General features: G+C 41.6%; 3 protein-coding genes across 4 annotated transcripts in view; 2 read left to right on the forward strand and 1 right to left on the reverse strand.

Annotated features, from left to right (window-relative positions):
• The window catches only part of LOC308334339 (N-lysine methyltransferase SMYD2-B-like), a 17,240-nt gene extending 13,491 nt beyond the window's left edge, over nt 1-3,749 (forward strand). Inside the window, exons 9-12 of the mRNA XM_080791048.1 lie at nt 256-382; nt 1,703-1,877; nt 2,271-2,379; nt 2,628-3,749. Of these exons, the coding sequence (XP_080647174.1) occupies nt 256-382; nt 1,703-1,877; nt 2,271-2,379; nt 2,628-2,768 (552 nt within the window). The 3' untranslated portion in view covers nt 2,769-3,749. The remainder of the gene's footprint in view (nt 1-255; nt 383-1,702; nt 1,878-2,270; nt 2,380-2,627) is intronic.
• A 2,373-nt stretch (nt 3,750-6,122) lies between these two features.
• ttbk2b (tau tubulin kinase 2b) lies at nt 6,123-17,599 on the forward strand. 2 transcript variants are annotated; one of them, XM_080790629.1, is made up of 15 exons: nt 6,123-6,317; nt 7,101-7,232; nt 7,453-7,600; nt 10,044-10,117; nt 10,216-10,356; nt 11,094-11,198; nt 11,628-11,693; nt 11,814-11,906; nt 11,997-12,122; nt 12,224-12,378; nt 13,091-13,271; nt 14,073-14,287; nt 14,378-14,822; nt 15,690-16,399; nt 16,496-17,599. In XM_080790629.1, exons 2-15 carry the CDS (start codon nt 7,164-7,166, stop codon nt 16,839-16,841), a joined length of 2,874 nt encoding a protein of 957 aa, XP_080646755.1. In that variant the 5' UTR covers nt 6,123-6,317; nt 7,101-7,163; the 3' UTR covers nt 16,842-17,599. The 2 variants fall into 2 exon arrangements, with proteins under 2 accessions (XP_080646755.1, XP_080646756.1); XM_080790630.1 differs by having other exon boundaries at nt 6,302-6,312.
• Nucleotides 17,600-18,889: 1,290 nt separating this feature from the next.
• On the reverse strand, nt 18,890-21,358 carry churc1 (churchill domain containing 1). Its single transcript, XM_080790385.1, has 4 exons — nt 21,165-21,358; nt 20,505-20,640; nt 20,208-20,278; nt 18,890-20,004 (listed from the first exon to the last, which is right to left on the reverse strand). Exons 1-4 carry the CDS (start codon nt 21,201-21,203, stop codon nt 19,912-19,914), a joined length of 339 nt encoding a protein of 112 aa, XP_080646511.1. The 5' UTR covers nt 21,204-21,358; the 3' UTR covers nt 18,890-19,911.
• Between the last annotated feature and the right edge of the window lie 193 nt (nt 21,359-21,551).

Consider the following 21,551-nt stretch of genomic DNA (forward strand, 5'->3'; position numbering starts at 1 on the left):
GGGGAATTTTTGGGACCCAAATATGCACAAATACATTATTATTATTAATCATATAAGCCCTATTTTTTTAACATTTCTGATAATCTTTCGAAACATTTTTGAATGATGAACAATGAACAAACAAAATCGTCACCTCAACATCACACAGAGCACAGCAGTATTGACAGATCGTTGGTAACAGAATAGAATTATTCTAGCTCACAAGCGGTTAATGTTCCTCAACTCTAACATGTCATCTTCTCTCCTTGGTCTCAGGACAACGTCAAGCTCAAAGTGCGTAAGAGGAGTGCTCCCATTGAGCCAGACGTCATCAGTAACATGGTCCGCTTCGCTAAGAAGATCATCGTACAGTTCCGAAAAGCCAAGGACGACGACGAGAAAAATATCCTTCCTTATGTAATGAGGTTTTCACACCCATAAGGCCCTGGTCCATTGATGGTATAAATCGATGGTTCCCAAAGTGGGGTCCGGGGCCCCCAGTTCCAGGGGGTCCCCACCTAAATGATAGTTAGGAACCAAATAGACCCTTATGGGTCTGTAACTCAGAGAATGTACAAATGGAACTGGTTCCATTTGTACACTCTCAGAGTTAAATTAACATTGATTTTACAATATAAATTGGGGTCCTAGAGATGAAAATGGCATAAATAGGGGTCCGTACTCCGTAGCCTAATGCAGGTCCAACTGGGGGTGCTTGAAATGAAAATGGTTGTAAATCACTCCTAGAACCGTAATACAAATCTTCTCTTATGGGGGTCCCTGGCATATGTTTTTAAATGGGGGTCCGCAGGCGAATAAATGTCAATTAAGGGGTCCTTGATATGAAAAAGTTTGGGAACCTGGTATACTGTAAATAATGCCCGGAGACCTGTTCTTGAAAAGCCTATCAAGCGTTCCCCTTTAGCATTGACTTTCAAATCATGGTTATAAGTTAAAGTACCACTTCACCACTTTTCACCACTTATCTTCATATAATTGGTCCTAATGTTCATGATAAAATATCACAATTATTTTCTAATCAGTCTGTGTCTCATATGAGGGCTGTGGCCAGTTCAGAAACCCTTCCACCAGTGACATCATCGTTAGGCAGATTGTTTTTTAAACAAGATTTAAAAATAATAATGTTTAGATTTTTATTATCGTGAGAATGATGGCTTCCATTATTGCATTGCAACTTTTCAGGAATAGAAAGCCGTCCGTTTCTATTAGCTTGGATTCCTCATCGATGATGTCACTGGTGGGCGGGTTTTTGAACTGCCCACAGCCATCCTAGTCTGAGTAGAAAATAATTGTAGCATTTTATCATGAACATTAGTGAGGACCAATTATAGATAGGAGATAGGTTGAAAAGTGGTGAAGTGGTCCTTTAATAGTAGTAAAGAGGCTTGAACAAACAATATACTGTGTATTGTCAGCAAAGTGCTGAACAAACTATATGCACACACTAATCCACTGTTCTGCAAGAGCCTCTTAAGTAAATACATACAATTCAAAGTAAAGTTAAAGTAAATGTACATACAATTCAAAGTAAAGTTAAAGTAAATGTAAGTAGCTACTGTATATACTGTGTGTTGGTTACCATATTTACCCTGACAAATATTTATTATTTCACTCAAATCTGTTGAATGAACAAAGTAGCATCAAGAGTCTGATTTGAGGTTCAGGTTCAGCCTGTGCCATTGCATCCTTGACTCTCTTGCACCCCCTAGCGAGTTGCTGGATATGTGTGAACTGTACCTGGACAAGATGGGAACTGTGTTTGATGACGCCCACGTGTACATGCTCCACATGTACTACCAGGCCTTTGGGGTGTGTCTCTATTTGGACGATTGGAAGAGTGCGATCTACTATGGCGAAAAACTTGTGAAACCTTACAGGTATGTAGCCTATTGCAACTGTCCGGAATGGCCTCAAATCTCAAAAACTGCAGGGAGCGAGTCATAGGGCTGGGCTATTAACCTGCTATTTGCAGGTTAATTGAATAATAAAGAAGCTTTCAAAAAAACATAACTAATATATTGTTTGATCAATGATTTTTTTTATTATTGACTAAATTGATTGTCTGATTAACCCTGTATTATACTTCAGTGTACAATGGTGGCTTACAAAAAGAGAGAAAATAGCCGATCTACAAGATCACACAATTATAGATCTGCTATTTTCATTATTATTATTTCATAATCGTTCATTAATCGTAATCGTTAAATAGCCATATCGCCCAGCGTGTCATACCTTTATATGATGGTTGTAATCCTCCTTGTCCTGTGCAGTGAGCTGTATCCACCATACTCTCTGAACGTGTCCTCCATCTACCTGAAGTTGGCCAGATGCTTCATGAACATTGAAAAACCACTCATGGCCGTGAGTTTTCTCACAAAGGTAATGATTTAGCACACTAGTCTGAAAGACTTGCAGTGGGTAGCTGAACATTTTCAAATATAGTGCATCAGTAACTGACTACTATACAATACAGTTGCTACATATGCAGCCGCAAATTGTTGTGAACAAAAGTGAAGAACACTACATTGTGTGTGTGTGTGTGTGTGTGTGTGTGTGTGTGTGTGTGTGTGTGTGTGTGTGTGTGTGTGTGTGTGTGTGTGTGTGTGTGTGTGTGTGTGTATTTACAGGCTAAAGCCATCATGGAGGTGGCTCATGGGAAGGATCATCCGTACCTGGACGCTATAGATAAAGAGATGGCAAAGGTCACATTGAAGAAAAGCAGAGAAGCAGACAGGAAAGTTCAGTCAGATATTATGTCAAGGTTTTAACCCATTATGGGCGGGAACCCCTTTTAGTGTTTTACCCCCTCAGGCCGGGAACCCATTTTGGGTTCTGTACAGTATGTACAGTATTCAAAAATTACAAAAAATTGATGCTGCTATATAAATATTTGAAGTTTTTCAGAAAACTTAGGTCAGGCAAAACAGTGCCTTTTTTTTACATTAAGTTTTTAACTTTTTATATTATCATTACAGTGATAAAATCATAGTGTTTTGTCAATTTTTTGGGGGCCCACTTTCAATATCCTCATGGCCAACAGCTTGAGAATCACTAACTTAGATCAGTGGTTCCCAAAACTTTTTGGCCATGCACCACCTGTTACCTCCCGACCTAGCTGATGCACCCCCAACATGGAAATATAAATTGCATAAGCTATATAGAGACATATATTTCCACATATATGGACATATTTTATCCACATATATGAACCTGAATATGGCATAATATAATATGCAGCATAGGCTATATTCTGCATTACTTGCCATATATTGGCATAATATGTTAATATATTTAAAATAAAACCAAAGCACCACCATTAGACTTTTCATGTCGCGCACCCCCTAGAAGGCCCCACAAGGGGTGCACACACCACAGTTTGGGAACCACTGTCTTAGATCATGCACATCCACTGACTAGTCAACTGTCTTCCGTGTTTTGGTACAATCATGCATGCCCTTGACGCACAACCGTCTGCCCACCCCCCAGCCATGCCGGTCCATGAACAATTTATGAACTGTCAGCCAGTCCGTGGTAATATTGGGAATCCCTGTTTATATGATGATTTCTTTCAGTTATTTTGCATAGAAGTGTATTTTGTTTTGATGAATTGAAAATGGAGGACCCTTATGTAAACAAGTCTTATAGTGTTTTTTCTGGTTTTATCCTCTTAGCACATTTTGTATTGACCTGTACTTTCCTTGAACTGTACCCATTCTGCAAACTGTTAATAAAATCAATCAAATAACCTTCCACTTATACCCATAGAGCTATATAAATTATATATATGTTTCTACCCCAGATTTGAACCCGGTTTGTGCTGAGAACCGTTTTATTATTACCATACTGCTTGCACAGGGCATATATTGGATCTTGACCATTGTGAGTAATGAGTATGTGAAACATAATGAGCGTGACACAATCTAAATGTACAAGGAGACAAAATACAACCACCCCAATTCTACAAGTTATATTGTATTAACACACTCTACCCAGTGGCATTTTGAGGGGCAGGTGCTCAAGTTAAAAAAGGGCACCTTGTGTGGCATGTGGAAGCGCCGGCTGCCTTAACAGTGTCTGAGATTTATAGATTTTGGGGCATAAACAATATATTTAATCCAGAATTGATTGATGTCACCATGGGCGGCCACATACACTACACACGTACACTCAACTAAACAAAAATAAATTCAAACTGTACAAAAAACTAACTTTCAAAAGGGCACATTACTGTCCATGGAGCAAAAGGGAGGGTGCTTTAGCATCTGTGCACGTCCCTGACTACCATACCGAATAAAATGTAATTTAAAACAAAAGGTGACATAGTACATTTTGGGGGCGCCCACTGGCCTATAGTGGTCAACGCACGTACCACATAAAGGCTCTGGCCTGACAGTGCATTGTGTGTTTAGGTTTGAGTCCCGTTCATGACGACCTTTGCTGCATGTCTCTCCCTGTTTCTACCTCCTTCACGTGAAACTCAATAAAGGCTCAAAAAGCTCAAACAAATACAAATAAACTGATTTTGATACCATAACTAATTTGCACTGATAAAGGAGTGGCATACCAGTTAATAATTAGGCCTATCAGTCAGACCCTTCTTGTAAAAGGATATGTTTGGGAAATGGTTGGCAATAACAATGGTTATAGATATTGGCTATTTTAGAGTAAAATTTTAATCGTTTGAATTTATTTTAATTGCTAGTAGTAAGCATATTTCTGCCCTGAAAACCTGAAGTGGTAGGTACATTAACGGTGGTGTTATTTTTGTTAAAGTATCAATATAACAATAGAGAACTCATACAGTATAGGATTATGATGAAAGAAATGAGCAGACAAAATTGGAACTTGATATAATATTGAAGGTGATAAATGATCTTTGTGGGGGTTTCTCTCCTGATTGGATAAAAATGGTTTACTGATCTGATGGGGAGATCCCATGTTACTGAACAAACCAAACACAAATATTACTATCAAAATATAGAGAATGAAAGCTCCCACAAAACAAAATAAGTGTCGTCGATCAGATCAGTTCATGGTTCCTCCCTCCAGGAGTTAGGGTTAACCCCTCCCTCCCCCATCATTTTTCTACAGCTGTTTGAATTTCTTCAGGTCACATGTCACTTCAGGAAGATCATCCTGGGCCCTTTTGGTGATGAGGAGGTGTGATGACGTTCTCACATTTGAGTTCCTGTGATCTTTTACTGTAACTATTTCAAGTCCATGGGGAGTGTGGACTATATAACACCACAGCAACTAGAGTCACTCCATTGTGTTAAATGGGAGACCTACTGTACTATACAACAGGGCCCCTGTTAAAGGGGCTGGACACAAGTCACCCTACAGTCTATGCATTGAGCTCCATGTTGGGATGTGACAGTCACAGCAGGCCAGGTGGTCAACCTCACATCTGTAGGCACACTTGATTTGACAGATAAGTGGATGCTTTTCAATTGTAGGCCATTTCATTCAAGTTTTAATTTCATTTTATTTTGGCTACTAATCTATGAGCAATACCAGAGTCAGATCACTTACGCAACTTTTGGGAAATCGAATCCCTTGGAATCCACATGAAAGAAATGCATTCTGAGACACACACACACACACACACACACACACACACGCACGCACACACACACACACACACACACACACACACACACACACACACACACACACACACACAGAGTTGCAACGCTCACTTCACACGGGTGTGATTTTTTTTCTTCGTTCTGGCATTGCACTGATAATCCTGTTCACATAAAATTCATTGCAATGTATTTCTTATTAGCCAATACTAAGTTACACTTTAAGAAGTATCAGCTCAAATAGCCTCGGACGGTCCGAGTCGGACCAGTTGGTGGTGGATCATGGATTGAACACTAGAGCACTCCTATTCCTATTGGTTAATATCTTCATGCAGTACACGACTGACTGAGTGACAAATGAGTGCCACTTTTTATTCTAACCAACGCATGCATTTGCAGTGGTCTGCGGATTTTTGCCAAGGCTGTTCAATAATACCGAAATTGCTTTGGAAGGATGCAGAGGTATGCAGAATCCATCAAGACAAGAGACGCATGCCCCGCAAGCATGTGACGTCATCAATGCTGTTGTGAGCAGCAGGGCATCACATTCACATTCACCAATAGTAACTAGCTAGCTTAGCGTTAGCCAGCTATGTACGTCCGCTACAGATATTTAATTTGGGTAATAGACAGTCGCAGCGGATGATATAACAGACAGTGAAAATGGATACAGGAACTGCATCTTTTGGATTTGATACACCCCACGTGATTATAATGGCGCAACCAAGTAAGGTAAGTTGGGTCGGAGGTTAGCTTAGCTTGCTAACAGCAGCAGCAGCAGCCGCATTGAGCATCATCACCATCATCTCATCATCATCTATAAGTTCTCCTACAAACGACTTGTCCATGATACAGTCCACGTATGATGACAGTCATGACACCTTCATTGACTTGACAACCATACTGGATCTTTGAATGCATTGCTGCAATGCTGCTGGCAGGGACATAGTGAAAACACAAATAGCTGTCTACCACATACTGTATACCCTTGATGATCATGTGCAGCATTCCTGCTGCAGAGTCTGCTACTCTGCTTGGTTTACGTTGATAGCACACATATATACAATGCATTCTTCAATTGCACTCCCAAGAGTATTATGCCTCAACGTTTCATGTGAATTAATATTCGGGTGTAAATGTCATCCTGATCTGATGGCTTCTAAAGCTATTTTTACCTTGTGTGCATTATACTGTAACTGCAGTCAGTTAGTTTAATGCATGCATTACTGCATATTGCATAATTGGTGATAGAGGCTACTTCAATTGCAGGTTTTAGCCTTTTTGTAATACAGAGCTGTAGGCTTAATTACAGACTAATATTTGGAATAAAACAATTGTTGTGTCAATAGTTGTGTCTATGTAACATGTTAGCATAATATATACTACCGTTTCTAAACAAAAACTGTGCCACTGCCAACATTGCACCTGTGTATATTAAGGGTTTTCTCTGTGCTTTATGCTATACATAATTAAGCCTAATCATGTGATAACACAGATACTTTTGCCTTGTTTTAGTGAGAGGCCTGCATCACTGATGCTAGGTGCAGGCTCTTGCTGGGACCACTTAAAGCACTCAGGATGAGTGGGGCTGCAGAGCAGACAGACATCCTGTCAGTGGCAGACGTGGTCAGGGAGAGATGGAAAGTGGTAAGTAAAGCTAGTATCAAAGAAACGCATACATTCACATGAACCTAAAACATTCATTCGACAATCGACATCGTCCAAAGCTTAATTTATACTTAGCCTGTGGATTAACTCTCTCTCTGGTGCAACAAGATGTGAATTTACCGCAAGGAGGAGCGCCCCCAAAAAAACACTCACTGACCCCTTCTCATTTATTCCTCCTGCTCCTCTTATGTTTCTGCAGGTGAAGAAGATCGGTGGGGGTGGCTTCGGTGAGATCTACGAGGTTTTAGACCAGCTAAGCCAAGCCAATGTGGCCTTAAAGGTAGAGTCTGCTCAGCAACCCAAACAGGTCCTGAAGATGGAGGTAGCTGTACTAAAGAAACTCCAGGGTGAGCATAGTTTCCATAGATCGATCTACAAAGCTACACTCGGCAACAAAAGTGGTCCAAATTTGGTCCATTATTTCTCCACTTTAATAATACCAATTCGTATTGTATTTTACATCATTGTAATCTGTGATTAGTCACCTTTACAACTAGGTATAGCTTGTAAGGTTCGCACAACTATGTTTTTGGACCCGTTGGCCGCATCGTTACCCGTTCGTATGACCTGCAGTGCTTACTGTCTTTGACTTTATTAAGTTTCATCAAAGTAGTGTCGGATGGTTTGACTTCATGGCCGCTCAGCTAGCATCCCATGGCTGAGAGGTCGGCTAGAGGCAAAAAGTGACTGGTTGCTTAGAGACGAGGCAGCCAATACAGCAGCCAATGAGAAAGATGGCTTGCTAGTACGGCCAATACGGCAGCCAATGAGAGAGATAGTTTGCTAGTACGGCCACTACGATAGCCAATGAGAGATATCTTTCTAGTCCAGAAAGGCAAAACGATCGATCATAAACCAGCTCCGCTGTGCTTCACACAGCAGCTGGTAACAACACATACAGTATTGGCCAGTTTTTACACTTTATTAATTTTACACTCTGTAGCGGATCCAAATGCAGCTGCAACAACTTGGCACCTCCTCATGATGGTTATGCACCAACCTATAGACACATAGCATGTACAGCTAATTCCACAAGTGTTTAATTGGGTTGAGATCTGGACTCAAGGCCATTCCATCCTCTCCACTCCCAAATTCTGGAGGTACTCTGCGATGGTCCTGGCTCTGTGGGGGCCAGCATTGTCATCCTGGAGGATGGCATTAGGTGCCAGATTCTGCAGATATGGGATCGCTGCAGAATCTCATCCCCACTGGCGTATTTGAGGCTCCGCAAGGGATGCCCAAAGCTATAGCCTAACTCTGCAATAGATCTTGTTTGGCCACCCATTTTACAGCGGTGTAATAAGCGGTGGGTGGATTGTGTGGGGCGGGGATGCCTTAGATTTATTTATTTCCCCCAGATGGTCTAAAAATGTGTTACTTATCATGATTTGACCAATTTATTACCAATCTCGTACACGAAAGCAAGATCCTTGACCCAATTATTATAGCCACAGCATCTTACCTTTTAATTAAAGTAGTCTGAGGAAAGGGAACGGTTCTGTTCCCCCAACTTCCCCGGACATTGTTTTGGGATATTTTGTCTGAGATGGGTATTTGTTTTTTTTTCAAATCTCAAGTCAGTGTGGAGATTACCCGGTGATGTTGCTGGCCCTCCCGGCTCATGTCTCTTCACAGAGGGGCCGACGGCACACAGACAGCAGCCTCTCCGCTGACCGTGTCAGTGTTGCTGCAGGGGTGTGAGTGAACCGTGCAGTCACTGGTGCTGCTTACAGCCGACTCACAGCTTCTTCTGAATTACTTTGCCTTGAAAAAGACCGTAGCGCATAGGCTATATCCATTTAGCTTTTTGCTATTTTCCAAAACAAACCAGCGTGCGCTGCTGTTTGCTACAAAGCGACTGGGAGTATGAGGTTTACAGACATTACCAAGTAGCCAATCATATGCTGATCCGGCTGGTTGCTGTATTCATTTATTAGCTTACCCGATCAGTGTTCACCAGGGGGCAGCGACAACACACACACACACACACACACACACACACACACACACACAATAGCCTTCTATATAATGCTGCACACATATATTATATCTATTTGAAAAATACCTAGCATCATTTTACTTACATACCCGCCGCCTGTGGGAGTGGGAGGTCCATGTGCTTCAATATTTACATCTGGATTGGTGGCAGAGCAATGCTGAATGGGCTATTTTCCAAATTGGCAGAAGATGGTAAGTCTTCCGTGATTAAATACACTGTGGTAAAAGGGCCCCACCCGGATCCTTGCAGGGGGCCCTCTGGATTTTCAGAAACGCCACTGCTCATCCAGATATCTCACTGCATTGAGATTGACTTCAATGATGACAAGTTCTATCTTGCCTGTGAGAGATACTGCCCCATACCATACCAAGATGTTATGGCTGCGTATGGATTTTAGACGCTACTGAGTTCCTTAACAATGAGTGTAAAATGAATTAAGTGTCAAAATGGCCAATACCGGTATGTGTTGTTTTTTTCCCCTTATTACTGTATGAGAGTGCAATCTCAAGCAAGGGTGAATACCAACCACTTGCCATTTTGGCAATTTTTTTGTAGGCGCTACCCACATGTTTAGCTACTGTATGTTGCTCATTCCATGAAGGCCCAATCCTTAAAAGCTATCGTTGTAAAGGTGAATAATCACCGATTAAAATGATGTAAAATACAATACAGATTGGTATTATTAAATTGGAGAAATAATGGACCAAAGTTACGTTTCCGAACTTTTGTTGCCGAATTTAGATACCTCATTGGCCGGAGTATTCACAGCTCGTCATACATCTCTTCCTTAGGTAAAGACCATGTGTGCCGTTTTGTGGGCTGTGGCCGAAATGATCGCTTCAATTATGTAGTCATGGAACTCCAGGTAGGCTCTTCTGGCATGGTATTCAGCTCATTTTTTGATCACATATCGTTTTATGTAAAACATGACTAATATGTTAACACTGTTTTCCACATATGTAGGGGAGGAATCTAGCAGACTTGCGCAGAACCATGACACGTGGCACATTTTCTACCTCCACCACCCTGAGGCTTGGCAGACAGATTCTGGAGGCTATTGAAAGTATCCATTCGGTTGGCTTCTTGCATCGTGACATCAAACCCGTAAGTTGGCCTGCTGTTTAGAATCAGAATAACAAAGGAAATGGGCACAGATGGGGAATGACTTTGCTGAATTTGTATGCCGTTATGAATATTATTTGTCATTGTCACAAAGTGAGTATCTGTTTCTCTCTCTCACTCACACACACACACACACACACACACACACACACACACACACTCACTCATGGATTAAACTTCGAAGTCCCCATGGCCCACGACTGATTTCAGTCATTTGGATTCCATAGAAGACAGTACTGTGGAAACATGTTGCAAAGCGAATATAGCCAATCTACAAACTATCGACGCATTGAGAGCTTAAACTTGATTCAAGCTCTCAATCAAGCTTGATTTTTGGTTACCGTATTTTAAGATTAGAGAATTTGAAGTGTCACGCTAGCAATATGTTCAGATTTAGAAGCATCTTCCATAAAATTCCACAGTCTCGGGTATTTCATATTAAAGCAAAAGTTAAAGCCTCAATCTGTGATTTCTCCACCTGGTTGGCACTATTGTATGTGGAACAGCAGGAACAATAATACTAAAACATCACAATTGTACATATTGTGTTAATTGTTTAGGAGGGGCCGCCATTCACTGTTAGTATGTTACAAACATTTTTATTCGTGAGATTTAATTTGGCTTAGTTTAATCCATGCTTACTGTAGTTGTACGACGTGTGACTCATCGAAAATAACAGATTTTCAATTTGTGTACATCTGTGTCTTTAAATCTTCCAGTCTAACTTTGCCATGGGCCGACTAGCCAGCACATGCAGATGCTGCTATATGCTGGATTTTGGTCTGGCCCGTCAGTTCACCAACTCCTGCCAGGAAGTCCGTCCAGTAAGTATTTGGGATTGTCCCTACTTAAAGGGCACTTTGTATTTATAGGTTTGGTCTTGTTACCAAGGTACCAACCAACATAGGGCCATGACATATTTTGAGCGGCCGTAAAGCATTGGCCACGCTTACACAACTTAAGTAATTGAGCAGTGCATAATAGCCCTGGGGCTTTGTCTGCATTAGTACACAAATATAGTAATGCAAATAGCAATCCATTAATAAAAATCCAAGTTCAAAATAAAGTTATGGACATTGGACAGAGACTCGGGGAGAACGTATTATATTTGGTTGCATGTAGAAATCCTTCACAGTGACTTAAATGTCATGTTTAGAAGAATAATGGTAGATTTGCACCTTGTATCTTTTTTCATTATTTTTTTTAAGCATTATTATTTTTCTTTGGCTCATAATGTCCCTCTTCCGTCATAGCCTCGTCCTGTGGCAGGATTCAGAGGCACTGTGAGATATGCTTCTGTCAATGCACATAAAAATAAGGTGAGCTTAATTTGACCCAATCAATATGCTGCTTTGCGGTCTTTACAATTATAAAATCTCATGCCTGTTCTCAATTATAGCACTTTCGCGCTACTTACCCTGGTGTGTCTGAATCTGTAGGAAATGGGTCGACATGATGACCTCTGGTCTCTCTTTTACATGCTGGTTGAGTTCATGGTTGGACAGCTGCCCTGGAGGAAGGTTAAAGACAAAGTATGTTGTTCTTTGGCTTCATCATCTAAGAATGTCAAGAGTCACAGTAATGTGTGTCTGATGAAATTCTCATTTTCCCCCCTCTCGTAGGAGCAGGTAGGAAATCTCAAAGAGACGTATGACCACCGACTTATGCTTAAACACCTTCCCTCTGAGTTCAGTCACTTCTTGGATCACATCTTGACTTTGGACTACTTCACTAAACCGGACTATCAGGTAGACCACCACTTTCATCCCACACATACTGTATGACTATGTACTGTATCTTGTGTTTCCCCCCCCCAGATTAATGCAGATGTGTTTTGGCTTCTCGGCAGCTCCTGATGACAGTGTTTGAAAATGCTATGAAGAGCCACAACGTGTTGGAGAATGACCCGTATGACTGGGAGAAATGCGGCACAGAAGATATGCTGTCCATCAGTGGCTCAGCGACCACTCAGCAACTGACCCGCCTAACACCAGCCTACATGGGGTAACTGTGGCTATAAACAGCTCTGTGATGTTGGCTACATCTATTCTATTGGGGAGAAGTCTATTGTTTCTAATGTCAAAACAATTGTCAAACAAACATTGCTCTTTTTTTTTAAAGGACAATTTCAGTTGTCTGCCGACTATGCTATGTTTAGCTTACGTGATAACAACCCACCATACAGTATACTACATTACTAAACATTACTTCCGACCATCTTCCAAAACATACTGTGGTTTGTTTGGTCTTCAAGGAATGTTTTTAGATTGTATTGTTCCATTGTTTTATCAATGATAACTTAAGTTATCATTGTTTTAATGCATTTTAAAGTGTGGGTTAATTTAAGAAAATAGGCTTGTGCTTATTAACCACACAGTTTTGCTAAGCTAACATTTTATTGCTGTAATTATTCAGGTACAAGTTCGTGTTCATGACTTTGTACAAAATATAACTGAACATCCATGACCTCTAAATATTAAGCAGTTAAAGACAACTGTATGTTTATGTACAACCCTTTGCCATTGCCATTTGTTTTTGCCTATGTCAAAGTTCAGTCTGCTTTGGTAGATCCAAGTGTCAGTAGTACATACAGTACATGGCTTTTTTTCTTTTTGGCAGGGATCCTCTTGAGGAATGGTTGCTCCACTTTGCATTGGGAGAGTAGCAGACAAAGTGACCTTCCCCTCTCCTGTTTCTCTTTCTTCTCTTCCTCCAGCATGGCCAACGCCTCTGTGCTGCCGGGTGGTGACCTGCACAACACAGAGGACGTCCTGCAAGGAGAGCGCCTTAGTGATGCCGACAACTGTCCCCCCATCCCCACACCCACAACGCCAGGGGCCGATGTGTGGGAGGAGATGGACCGCAACCGTAACCAGAAGCAGTCAGTCGTCAGGAAGGTCAGTAGGGGGGTGATCTAGAGTTGTATGAAAACATTCTTTCTTATTTATCACACTTTCTGTGCAAGTGGTCTTAATGCCCCCCTCCAGGCAATTCCCCCCCCCTTCATCCTCTTTCACCAAAACTTCTTTCTCTGGCTTGAACTTGAAATTAATTATGTTGTGGCAGCCTTAGCAAAACTGACAAGTCAAAGTCAATCCACAAAGGTGTTAAAGTGTACTTGCAAATGTTTCCACATCCTCTCTTTTGTTTGTTAACATCTAGGAACATATGTATTATGCTGACCTGGCTTTTACGTAGAATGTACTTATTCTTTGTGCAAAATCAATTACAGTTGTTCCAACAAAATGTTTGCCGATATTATAATCTTCTAAGATAAGCTTCTGATTAACCATTCAGTCTTCTTGTCGTCAGTTTTAACGGCATATTTCTTGCCATGCTATTTACACTTCTATTCTGAAATTGTATTTTTTCAGCCTCTCAAAAATAAAACTTGAAAAGCCTTGAAGCTTATTTGCATGTCTTTTATTCTGGTGAATGGTGTCCACCTATGCAAGCCATCATGAACATGCAACATTCATCCAATTTAGGAACAATCAGCATTCGTCATCTTACTCATCTAGTACGTCTAGTACAAAATCAAGGGATCTCCGCATGTTTTGTGTATTCCATGTTGGATTTTCATAGGCTCACAGGTTGGCATAGAAAAACATGAAATAGCTGAATGTCGCAAAACGGGTTATCCTATCATGTGGTTCTGTGGTGCAGAGTGTAGTGGTTAATCCATCCATTCTACTCAGGTGGTGAGTGAGGACGAGCACAGTCAGAATCAGGGAAACCAGAGTCCCAACACCGGCTCTGTGCAGAGTTCTCCCAGACGGGTACGTTCTGAGACAATGTTCTTGGACCGGGCTGCCCCATTGCTGCGCAGGATGAGACACAGTCAGAGCTTGGCGTTTGAGAAGAAGCTGGCGCCGGAACCCAAGCCCACCATTGAGCGCTTCTTGGAGGCCTAGTGAGTTTTTCTGTTTAGAATTTTGTACGCATGTGTAAATAAATGATAAATGTGAGGGTAAAACTCACCCCAAACACACTCTCTTTTCAGCCTTAAGCAGCACCCCGTCCTCTCCCAGGTGGGGGAGAAATCCCTTCCTGAGAGGCGACCCGGTGACCAGACGCCCATCCGCGATGAAGAGCACACAGCCGCACCAACCCCTGACCAGGAGGATGGCGCGGCAAGTAGTGGCTTTGTTGCCGTGAACCTCAGTCCGGTGCCACGGGAGGGAGACTCCCAAGAGTGGGTGATGTTGGAGTTGGAGCCAGGCAACAGCTCTGGAGCTACCAAGCCTCCAGCAGAAACCCATTGTCAGGACAAGGCAGACGCTGGGGTCCACTCCTCTGAACCAGAGAACGGCCAACCCACATTAGTTCCCAGCAGCCCTGTTCTGTCACACATGGCCCTGCCCGGCACATGGCTACTGGGACACAGGAGGCTACCAGGGATAATGGGACAAATGCCCTCAGTCCTTCAAATGAGCAGAATGGAACAGGTATGTTGTGGAACTGAAACGCACACAAAGTACAAGAGTTTTGTTTCTAAATGAATTAACCACTTGAACCCTGGCATCCCAGTTTTCATTATAGGCAACAAAAAAAACATTGGAAAATAATGACCTATCTACAGTATAATAGCACAACAGATGTTAAAAGGATGTACCGTATATAAGACATTTTGTCGTTGACAAAATAACAGTATTGCAGTATTATCTAGAGTATATTTTAGATGTGAAATACGCTTTCATCAATTACTGATTAATTGAATATAGCTAATATAATAAATCATATACATATTATCATCTGGGCATTTTCTTTGCCTACGTCTCGGCCTTGCTTGACATTGGAGGGCAATAGCGAATGTCAGGCAAGAAAATAGCATTTGATCATCACTAAGCAAATTGGTGCTTTAACATTACTGTCAACAATAATAAACAAAGTGATAGTCCTACTAGGATGTCCCAACAGTTGTGGGGAGAGAATTGGTTAAAAGCATGGGTGGCCTGGCCTGGGCTGCTGGCGTAGCGGTCCGGGCACCTTTAGTTTGCTCTGTTTTGCTTCCTTTGCACCAGGAGTGTCTCCTCAGCCGATACTTTTACCAAACAATCTGCAGTCTTGAATCTTACTGCAGACGTGCTTGGTGGTCATGTTTCAACAGCAATGCTGCTCACAGTACCAGTTCAGCCTGCGCTCAGTGATCAGCTGCACCTACAGTACCTAGGGAAGATATTGCAGCTGACCCTTCATTATTCTATGGTTATCATTTTATCACCTGCTCATCCAAGCCAAATAAAGACTGTAAGGCACTGTATGTGATAAAAAATATCAAATATAGTTAGAATAACGCTGTCCTCTCTCCACAGTCCTTCAGCTGTGCACCACAGTCCCCAGTGCAAGAAAGGAGTGAGGCGATACCATTAGAGCCCCCATCCACCAAAGCAGTTGAAACCCCCAAAGAAATCATCATCAAGGAAGAAGAGAAGCTGGGGTTAGCTCCCAGTCCAGTGCCAAGCCTGCTCAAATGCCATTTTGCTCATCTGACCAACGATGGAGACCCAGAGAGTGATTCTGGATTGCCCGACCGTTCCTCTGAGCCCAACCAACAGCCTCAGGCAGACTCGGCCGGAGGTGCAGTGGAGAGCATTGGCACAGTTTCCTCCTCCCCACCTCCACCTCTGCTTAGACAAAGGGACTCTCCCTCCTCCCCAAGGATTAGCCGGATCCCTGTGCGTGACGCCGCCTCTCAATTGGACTCTCCCACCAAGGACGTCACCGTGGAAAGACGTCACCGCTGGAGCAGTCCAGTCCCTGGCACCCCCACCCACTCACCCTGTCCATCTCTCTCCTGTGACAATCTACCCAGCGCTTTGCCCAGGGACAGGTTCTTGTCAGAACGATGCTCTAAGTCTGACTGGCTCGGAGAAGACCCTCTCTCTCTGTCTTCCTCATCTGGTAGTAAGAGCAAGATCCCACGTCCCGTGAACAGCCCTTTCGCACCCGAGCAGTTGACTAGCAGATTTCTGCCTCGACCACCCCCTGGGAAGCCACCCACACGGGCGGTTATTGACAATAGGTATGATTTGTGTGCACTAGTAACGTTGCAAAGTAAATATCAAGAGTTGAGAGATTAATGTTTTAACTACAGCATCGCATGTTTGTTTTTTTCCAGACGCCGGCGGTTTAGAGTGCGTGCTAGTAGCACCAGCGACGCAGACTTCCTGGCCAGCCTGACCCAGCTGATGCAGGACCGTGGAGGTATGCTCTTCAGCCCCCCTCCTCGCCCCCGCAGCACTAACTCGTCCCTGCAGCGCTCGCAGAGCTCCTCCCCCTCTCGGCAGGAGCACCGCGAGGGAGGAGCGTTCCTGGTACGTAGCCGCTCTCCGTCCAGCTTGTCTGGGTCCCCCCCTCCACGGCATGCCCACACGCAAGACAGGCCTCAGTGGGTGTCAGGACATGGCACCGGCGGGAGGGGAGCCGGAGCCGAGGGCAAAGGATGTGGCAAAGTGAGTCGATGACTGTAATGATTCAAGCCCGTAGTGGTTTTAACTGTGTACAGAGGCTGTATCATGTCCAATCTTAAGCTGAAAGCATGTGTAAATATGGTATTTACTCAAGGGAATGTACATGTAATGTAAAATGTATGATAAAATGTATTTATTTATTTATTAATTTGTTGGATGTGTCTCTCAAATTACTTGACGATGTGGCTTGATACCTGTGGTCAAAACAGGGAGGTTTTGAAGCCTTGAGATTGCCAACTCTTACCATATCTTCCCTTAACCCCTTCTCTTAACAGTCCATATAGGCCTATAATGAGACCAAAAACATGATGTACTATATAATACTTGAGGGATGTAAAGAAAGTGAATAAATGTAGATATATAGTATAAATAGTATGAAATCACACTACAATTTAGTCTTAGTGTACCAACATCACTGTTAATTAATATACAGGACCAGGGCATGCAGTCCCTCATTGTCCTCATCATTATACATCATTATACATAGAAACTATGTTAAGATGAATCACTTGTTTTAGCATATCCACATTGTATTAGTCTGCTTTTCTTTGCTAGAATAGATTCTGTCATGCAATGTGTTGGAATGTAAATGCACAAACACGTAAGTATTGTAAAAGTGCACGAATATCATTGGTTATCATTGCAAATTACTTTTGTTGTAACCGTTTTGTTTTTTTTATTCATTTGTACAGTCTGCTAAAACAAATCTGTATTTTTATTGAACTGGTTCTGATAAAATACACTATCATGTAGACAAGCACAATTGTGGTCCATTCTTGTTTTATGCATTGAATATTCTCAAAATGGACAAATGTTTCCGTTTGTAATGGTGCATTTACTGTATATAAATCGCTTCCCACTTCTGTGCTGCCTACGGAACTTGCCTATCTTCGCCTATATTCCTGCAGCAATGCTGGCATGCCATTAATGACAGTAAAGCACACCCTCTCATGTAATATTGCTTAATTATATGCACCCATTCATTCACACACTGACAGTGGAGGAAACCATGCAAGGCACCAAGTTGTTTATCGGGAGCTGTTAAGTGCTCAAGGACACTTGCAGCGAGGAGGATTAAACTGGGAACCTTCTGGTTCCAAGAAGGCCACTTAACTTCCTGTGCCACTGCCACCCCTGAGTCGTTCATTATAGGGCTGAATGATATCTGGCATGTTTTATTTCACTTTCACTTTATTTCACTTTCACAAAATATACTAGGGCGATGTCGGTTGGAAATGCACTGCAATATCTGTTGTACCCATTGATTAGAGTACTTTCTGCAGTACCTATTATGTATACATGTCATATTGATGATATCAGGGATCTCCATACAGTATATGGCCATAAAAGGGATACAGATAGATTTGTGGATTTATAGATACAGTATATCTTCACGTTATATATTCAAGTTAATCGCTGATCCAACTGACTTGGCAATGCACTCCCTTGGGCCTTTTGTGATACACACACCAAGAGAACCTGACGGTTCTTGTGTGGTAAAGTACCTCATGTACAATTTGTGTTTAGTTTGCCTAAAAACTATTTCCATTAATAAACAAAAATACAGGGTGTATCGTATTTCATTCAGTTTTACTGTGGAAGTCAGACACATTGTAACTCATAATTATACGGGCTTATGTATTTCCATATTTCCTGAACCCCGCAAGCTTTGGGGCGGTCACAATTGGGGTTGTCCCGATCCCATCATGTGATTGGAAATCGGGGCCAATCACGTCATTTTCAAACAATCGGAAATGGATCGGGAGCAAAAAAAACATGACCTTGTATCCATATATTAGACTGGATATTGTCCTATTGTGATATGGCATAAGTGTTCTATAAAAATATAAATATCGGATTGGGAAAAATGTAATTGGATTGGATTGGAGACTGTTTCCATCTGTCGTTATTCTGATGGAAAAACATCTCCAAAATTGTTAGGTGGTTAGACTGACAGTTTTGAGTATCCAATGGAGTTAGATTTAGTCAGAAGCACATTTCATTGGTTCAATATTTGTAAAAACCCACACATACATAAAAAAAAGTGTTCAATAGCACTGATTTATTAAAATAAAAGTTAAAATGGTTTCTGCCCAACAGTGACGATATCCTTAAACCACTCCAAAAGCATTTATTTACCCAGTGAACAATACTGTCATAATCTTAAAAACAAATATAAAGTATGTAAGTATATGATAGCAACATAGTTCTCTACCTTCATGGTAGCATCATGACCTAATTGTTCAACTGTCTCTACGTGTCATCTAGTATTCTAGTCGATCTCTGTTAACATGTATAATTGTCTATTATATATTATTGACAATATATTGTAACAACCAGTGGCATGGGGTGATATGCTCAGTCTGAACACTTTGCCAGCTCTGTGAAGAACATTAATGTGTAAACAACTATGGGATTCTGACACAGGTCAGGAAACTGGGGGAAAGAAATGACAGAAAACAAATATATTGTTTAACAATATTAGAGCTGCAGATTCTTTTTCATCTATATGCACTGAATCTGTGATAAATGTAGATAAAATAAGGAAATAATATACAAAATGAATACAGCTTGAGGTTGCTTAATATGTTTAACCAGATGTAACCAATTATTTTATTACTACTGATAAACTTTTTGGTTGACCGATTAATTATTATATTAATCGTTAGACTCAAAATATTCAGATTAGATGTATTTTTTCCTGATGTATTAATGTCACAAATTATAATGCGTTGTTGACTATATATTTTACCTGTATCCTAATGTGTGTATTTGACGGGCACGCTGTTGTCATGCAGGCAGACGATGGGGTATCTCTGCCTACTGGTCTGGGTAAATCTAAATTCAATGTATGGACTCGAACAACAGCAAGAATGGCCACTAACAAACCTACGCCCCATGCTTTGAAAACCCATCCTGATACCATCCCATATGAAGGACCTCAAATCTTTGCACTGGTCCTGCCATGCTATTATTATTATTATTATTATTATAATATTGCACTGTTTCCATCTAGTTTTATTCCATTCATTATATGTAGATGTCCCTAGACATATCAGTAGTTCTAAAAGAGAGGGGCGGACTGCCTGGGGTCATCTGGCAACACGCTGATGGAGTCCTCTGCCTTTCCACACAGCATGCACAGCATTGTGTACTCCTGGACAATGTAAACAATACAATAACATACATGAGATAATCCAACCAATATAGCAGAAAGCAGGGTGAAACATAATGTGCATTGCACCAAATGTGACCAACATAATCATAATATTAGTAGTTCTAGTTAGGCATTATCTGAGTATATTCCATTCAATTATGGCACATCAAAAGAAGCATCCCCCGGCTTAGATGTTTCCTCACCTGGTATTCATCGACAACAGAAAATGTGTACTCATGCCTGGCAATGACATGGTCACAGTTTTTACACACATCTGCAAGGTAAAAATGACAGAATTAGCTTGATATGTGCAATGTGAAGATTTTTTCAATGGAAACCTGGGTGGAAAGCAGTTAGTAGGTGTCTTGCTCAAGGAAACTTCAACCAGTCATAGGCCTGGAATCATATCTGGGACCACTGGGGAGACAGTGGGAACTGAGTGGAAACTTGTGGATAAGGTATAACAAGTTGAACGTAAAGACAAAATAATTCAGATTTACGGTCATATGTCACAATCTCCTCTCCATCCTCATCCTCTGTAGACTTATTACTGATCAGCATGAAGTCCCTTTGGTGACAGTTGGCACAGCCCAGGTAATTCATTAGGTAGGCTCCATTTTCCAAACAGATGTTCCCCTAAAGGAGTCAATGATTTGAGATTCAGGTCACAAATGTGGCACTCCATTGTCAGACCGTTGACATTGTTGTCATGTCAATGTGAATCATGTTACAGTATTTGTGATTTATTGAATACTTTTATTAACAGTTTGCAAGGACAGGCTACAATTACAAGTACAATACAAGGTCTGCTAAAAGAATGGAACCAGAAAAGTATTTTGGCTTGTTTTCATTGGTGTCCCGAACTTTATACTCAATTCATCTAAAACATTGGTTTATAGGATTACTTTTGGGTAAGTTGTAGCCCCACAAGCAGAACCCAAATGTAGTAAAGTTTCTGACACTTTTATGCAAGCTAGGTCCAATCATAAAATCTTTCGGAGGGTTCCGAGAGGGGCTAGGTAAGTTGTTGAAATGTTGAACACATGAGCATACTAGTACTATAGCTACTACCCCTTTCGGAACCAAAAGAGTTCCAATGGGCTGTACAGTACTACTATAAGAATTCTACTGTCAAAATAAAGAAAGTACGTCATACTTACTCTGTTTGGATATTCCTTTTGTACACAGCCGGTGCACATGTTGATTCTTTTCAGTGATCAAACGATGCACGCATCAGCAGTTCAACCTAACCCTGGGCTGGTGGACAATAATAGAGAGAGATTAGATTATTTGAACCGCTGTAAACAAGTCGTACATTTCTATTCGTTCTATTCTAGTTCCACTTCCGCAGCAGACCCAGTCACGTTGGTGCGCGTGCGTGTTGATAGTCTCTGGTGCGCGCGTTGTAGAGCTCTACAACACGTGATCGGCGGATAGACATATACCGGTATCTATGGTTATTATTGTGATTACTTGTAGATCTGTGAAAACTGCCCCTCACCAGCTTCCGGCTGAACCAGGCTTTCCAATTGGCTGCTAATACTCTA

Source organism: Protomyctophum bolini (assembly GCF_963924005.1).
Source record: "Protomyctophum bolini genome assembly, chromosome: 19".
NCBI classification, from domain to species: domain Eukaryota; kingdom Metazoa; phylum Chordata; class Actinopteri; order Myctophiformes; family Myctophidae; genus Protomyctophum; species Protomyctophum bolini.

Bases quoted from the DNA above. Each gene is read 5' to 3' on its own strand.
- ttbk2b (XM_080790629.1), top strand. From the start codon at position 7,164: ATGAGTGGGGCTGCAGAGCAGACAGACATCCTGTCAGTGGCAGACGTG. The intron at 11,694-11,813 runs GTGAGCTTAATT...CTGAATCTGTAG, and splicing joins TCAATGCACATAAAAATAAG to GAAATGGGTCGACATGATGA. The intron at 14,823-15,689 runs GTATGTTGTGGA...CTCTCTCCACAG, and splicing joins AAATGAGCAGAATGGAACAG to TCCTTCAGCTGTGCACCACA.
- churc1 (XM_080790385.1), bottom strand. From the start codon at position 21,203: ATGTGCACCGGCTGTGTACAAAAGGAATATCCAAACAGA. The intron at 20,279-20,504 runs GTAAATCTGAAT...TTTACCTTGCAG, and splicing joins GGAGATTGTGACATATGACC to ATGTGTGTAAAAACTGTGAC. The intron at 20,005-20,207 runs GTGAGGAAACAT...TACATTGTCCAG, and splicing joins CTGTTGTCGATGAATACCAG to GAGTACACAATGCTGTGCAT.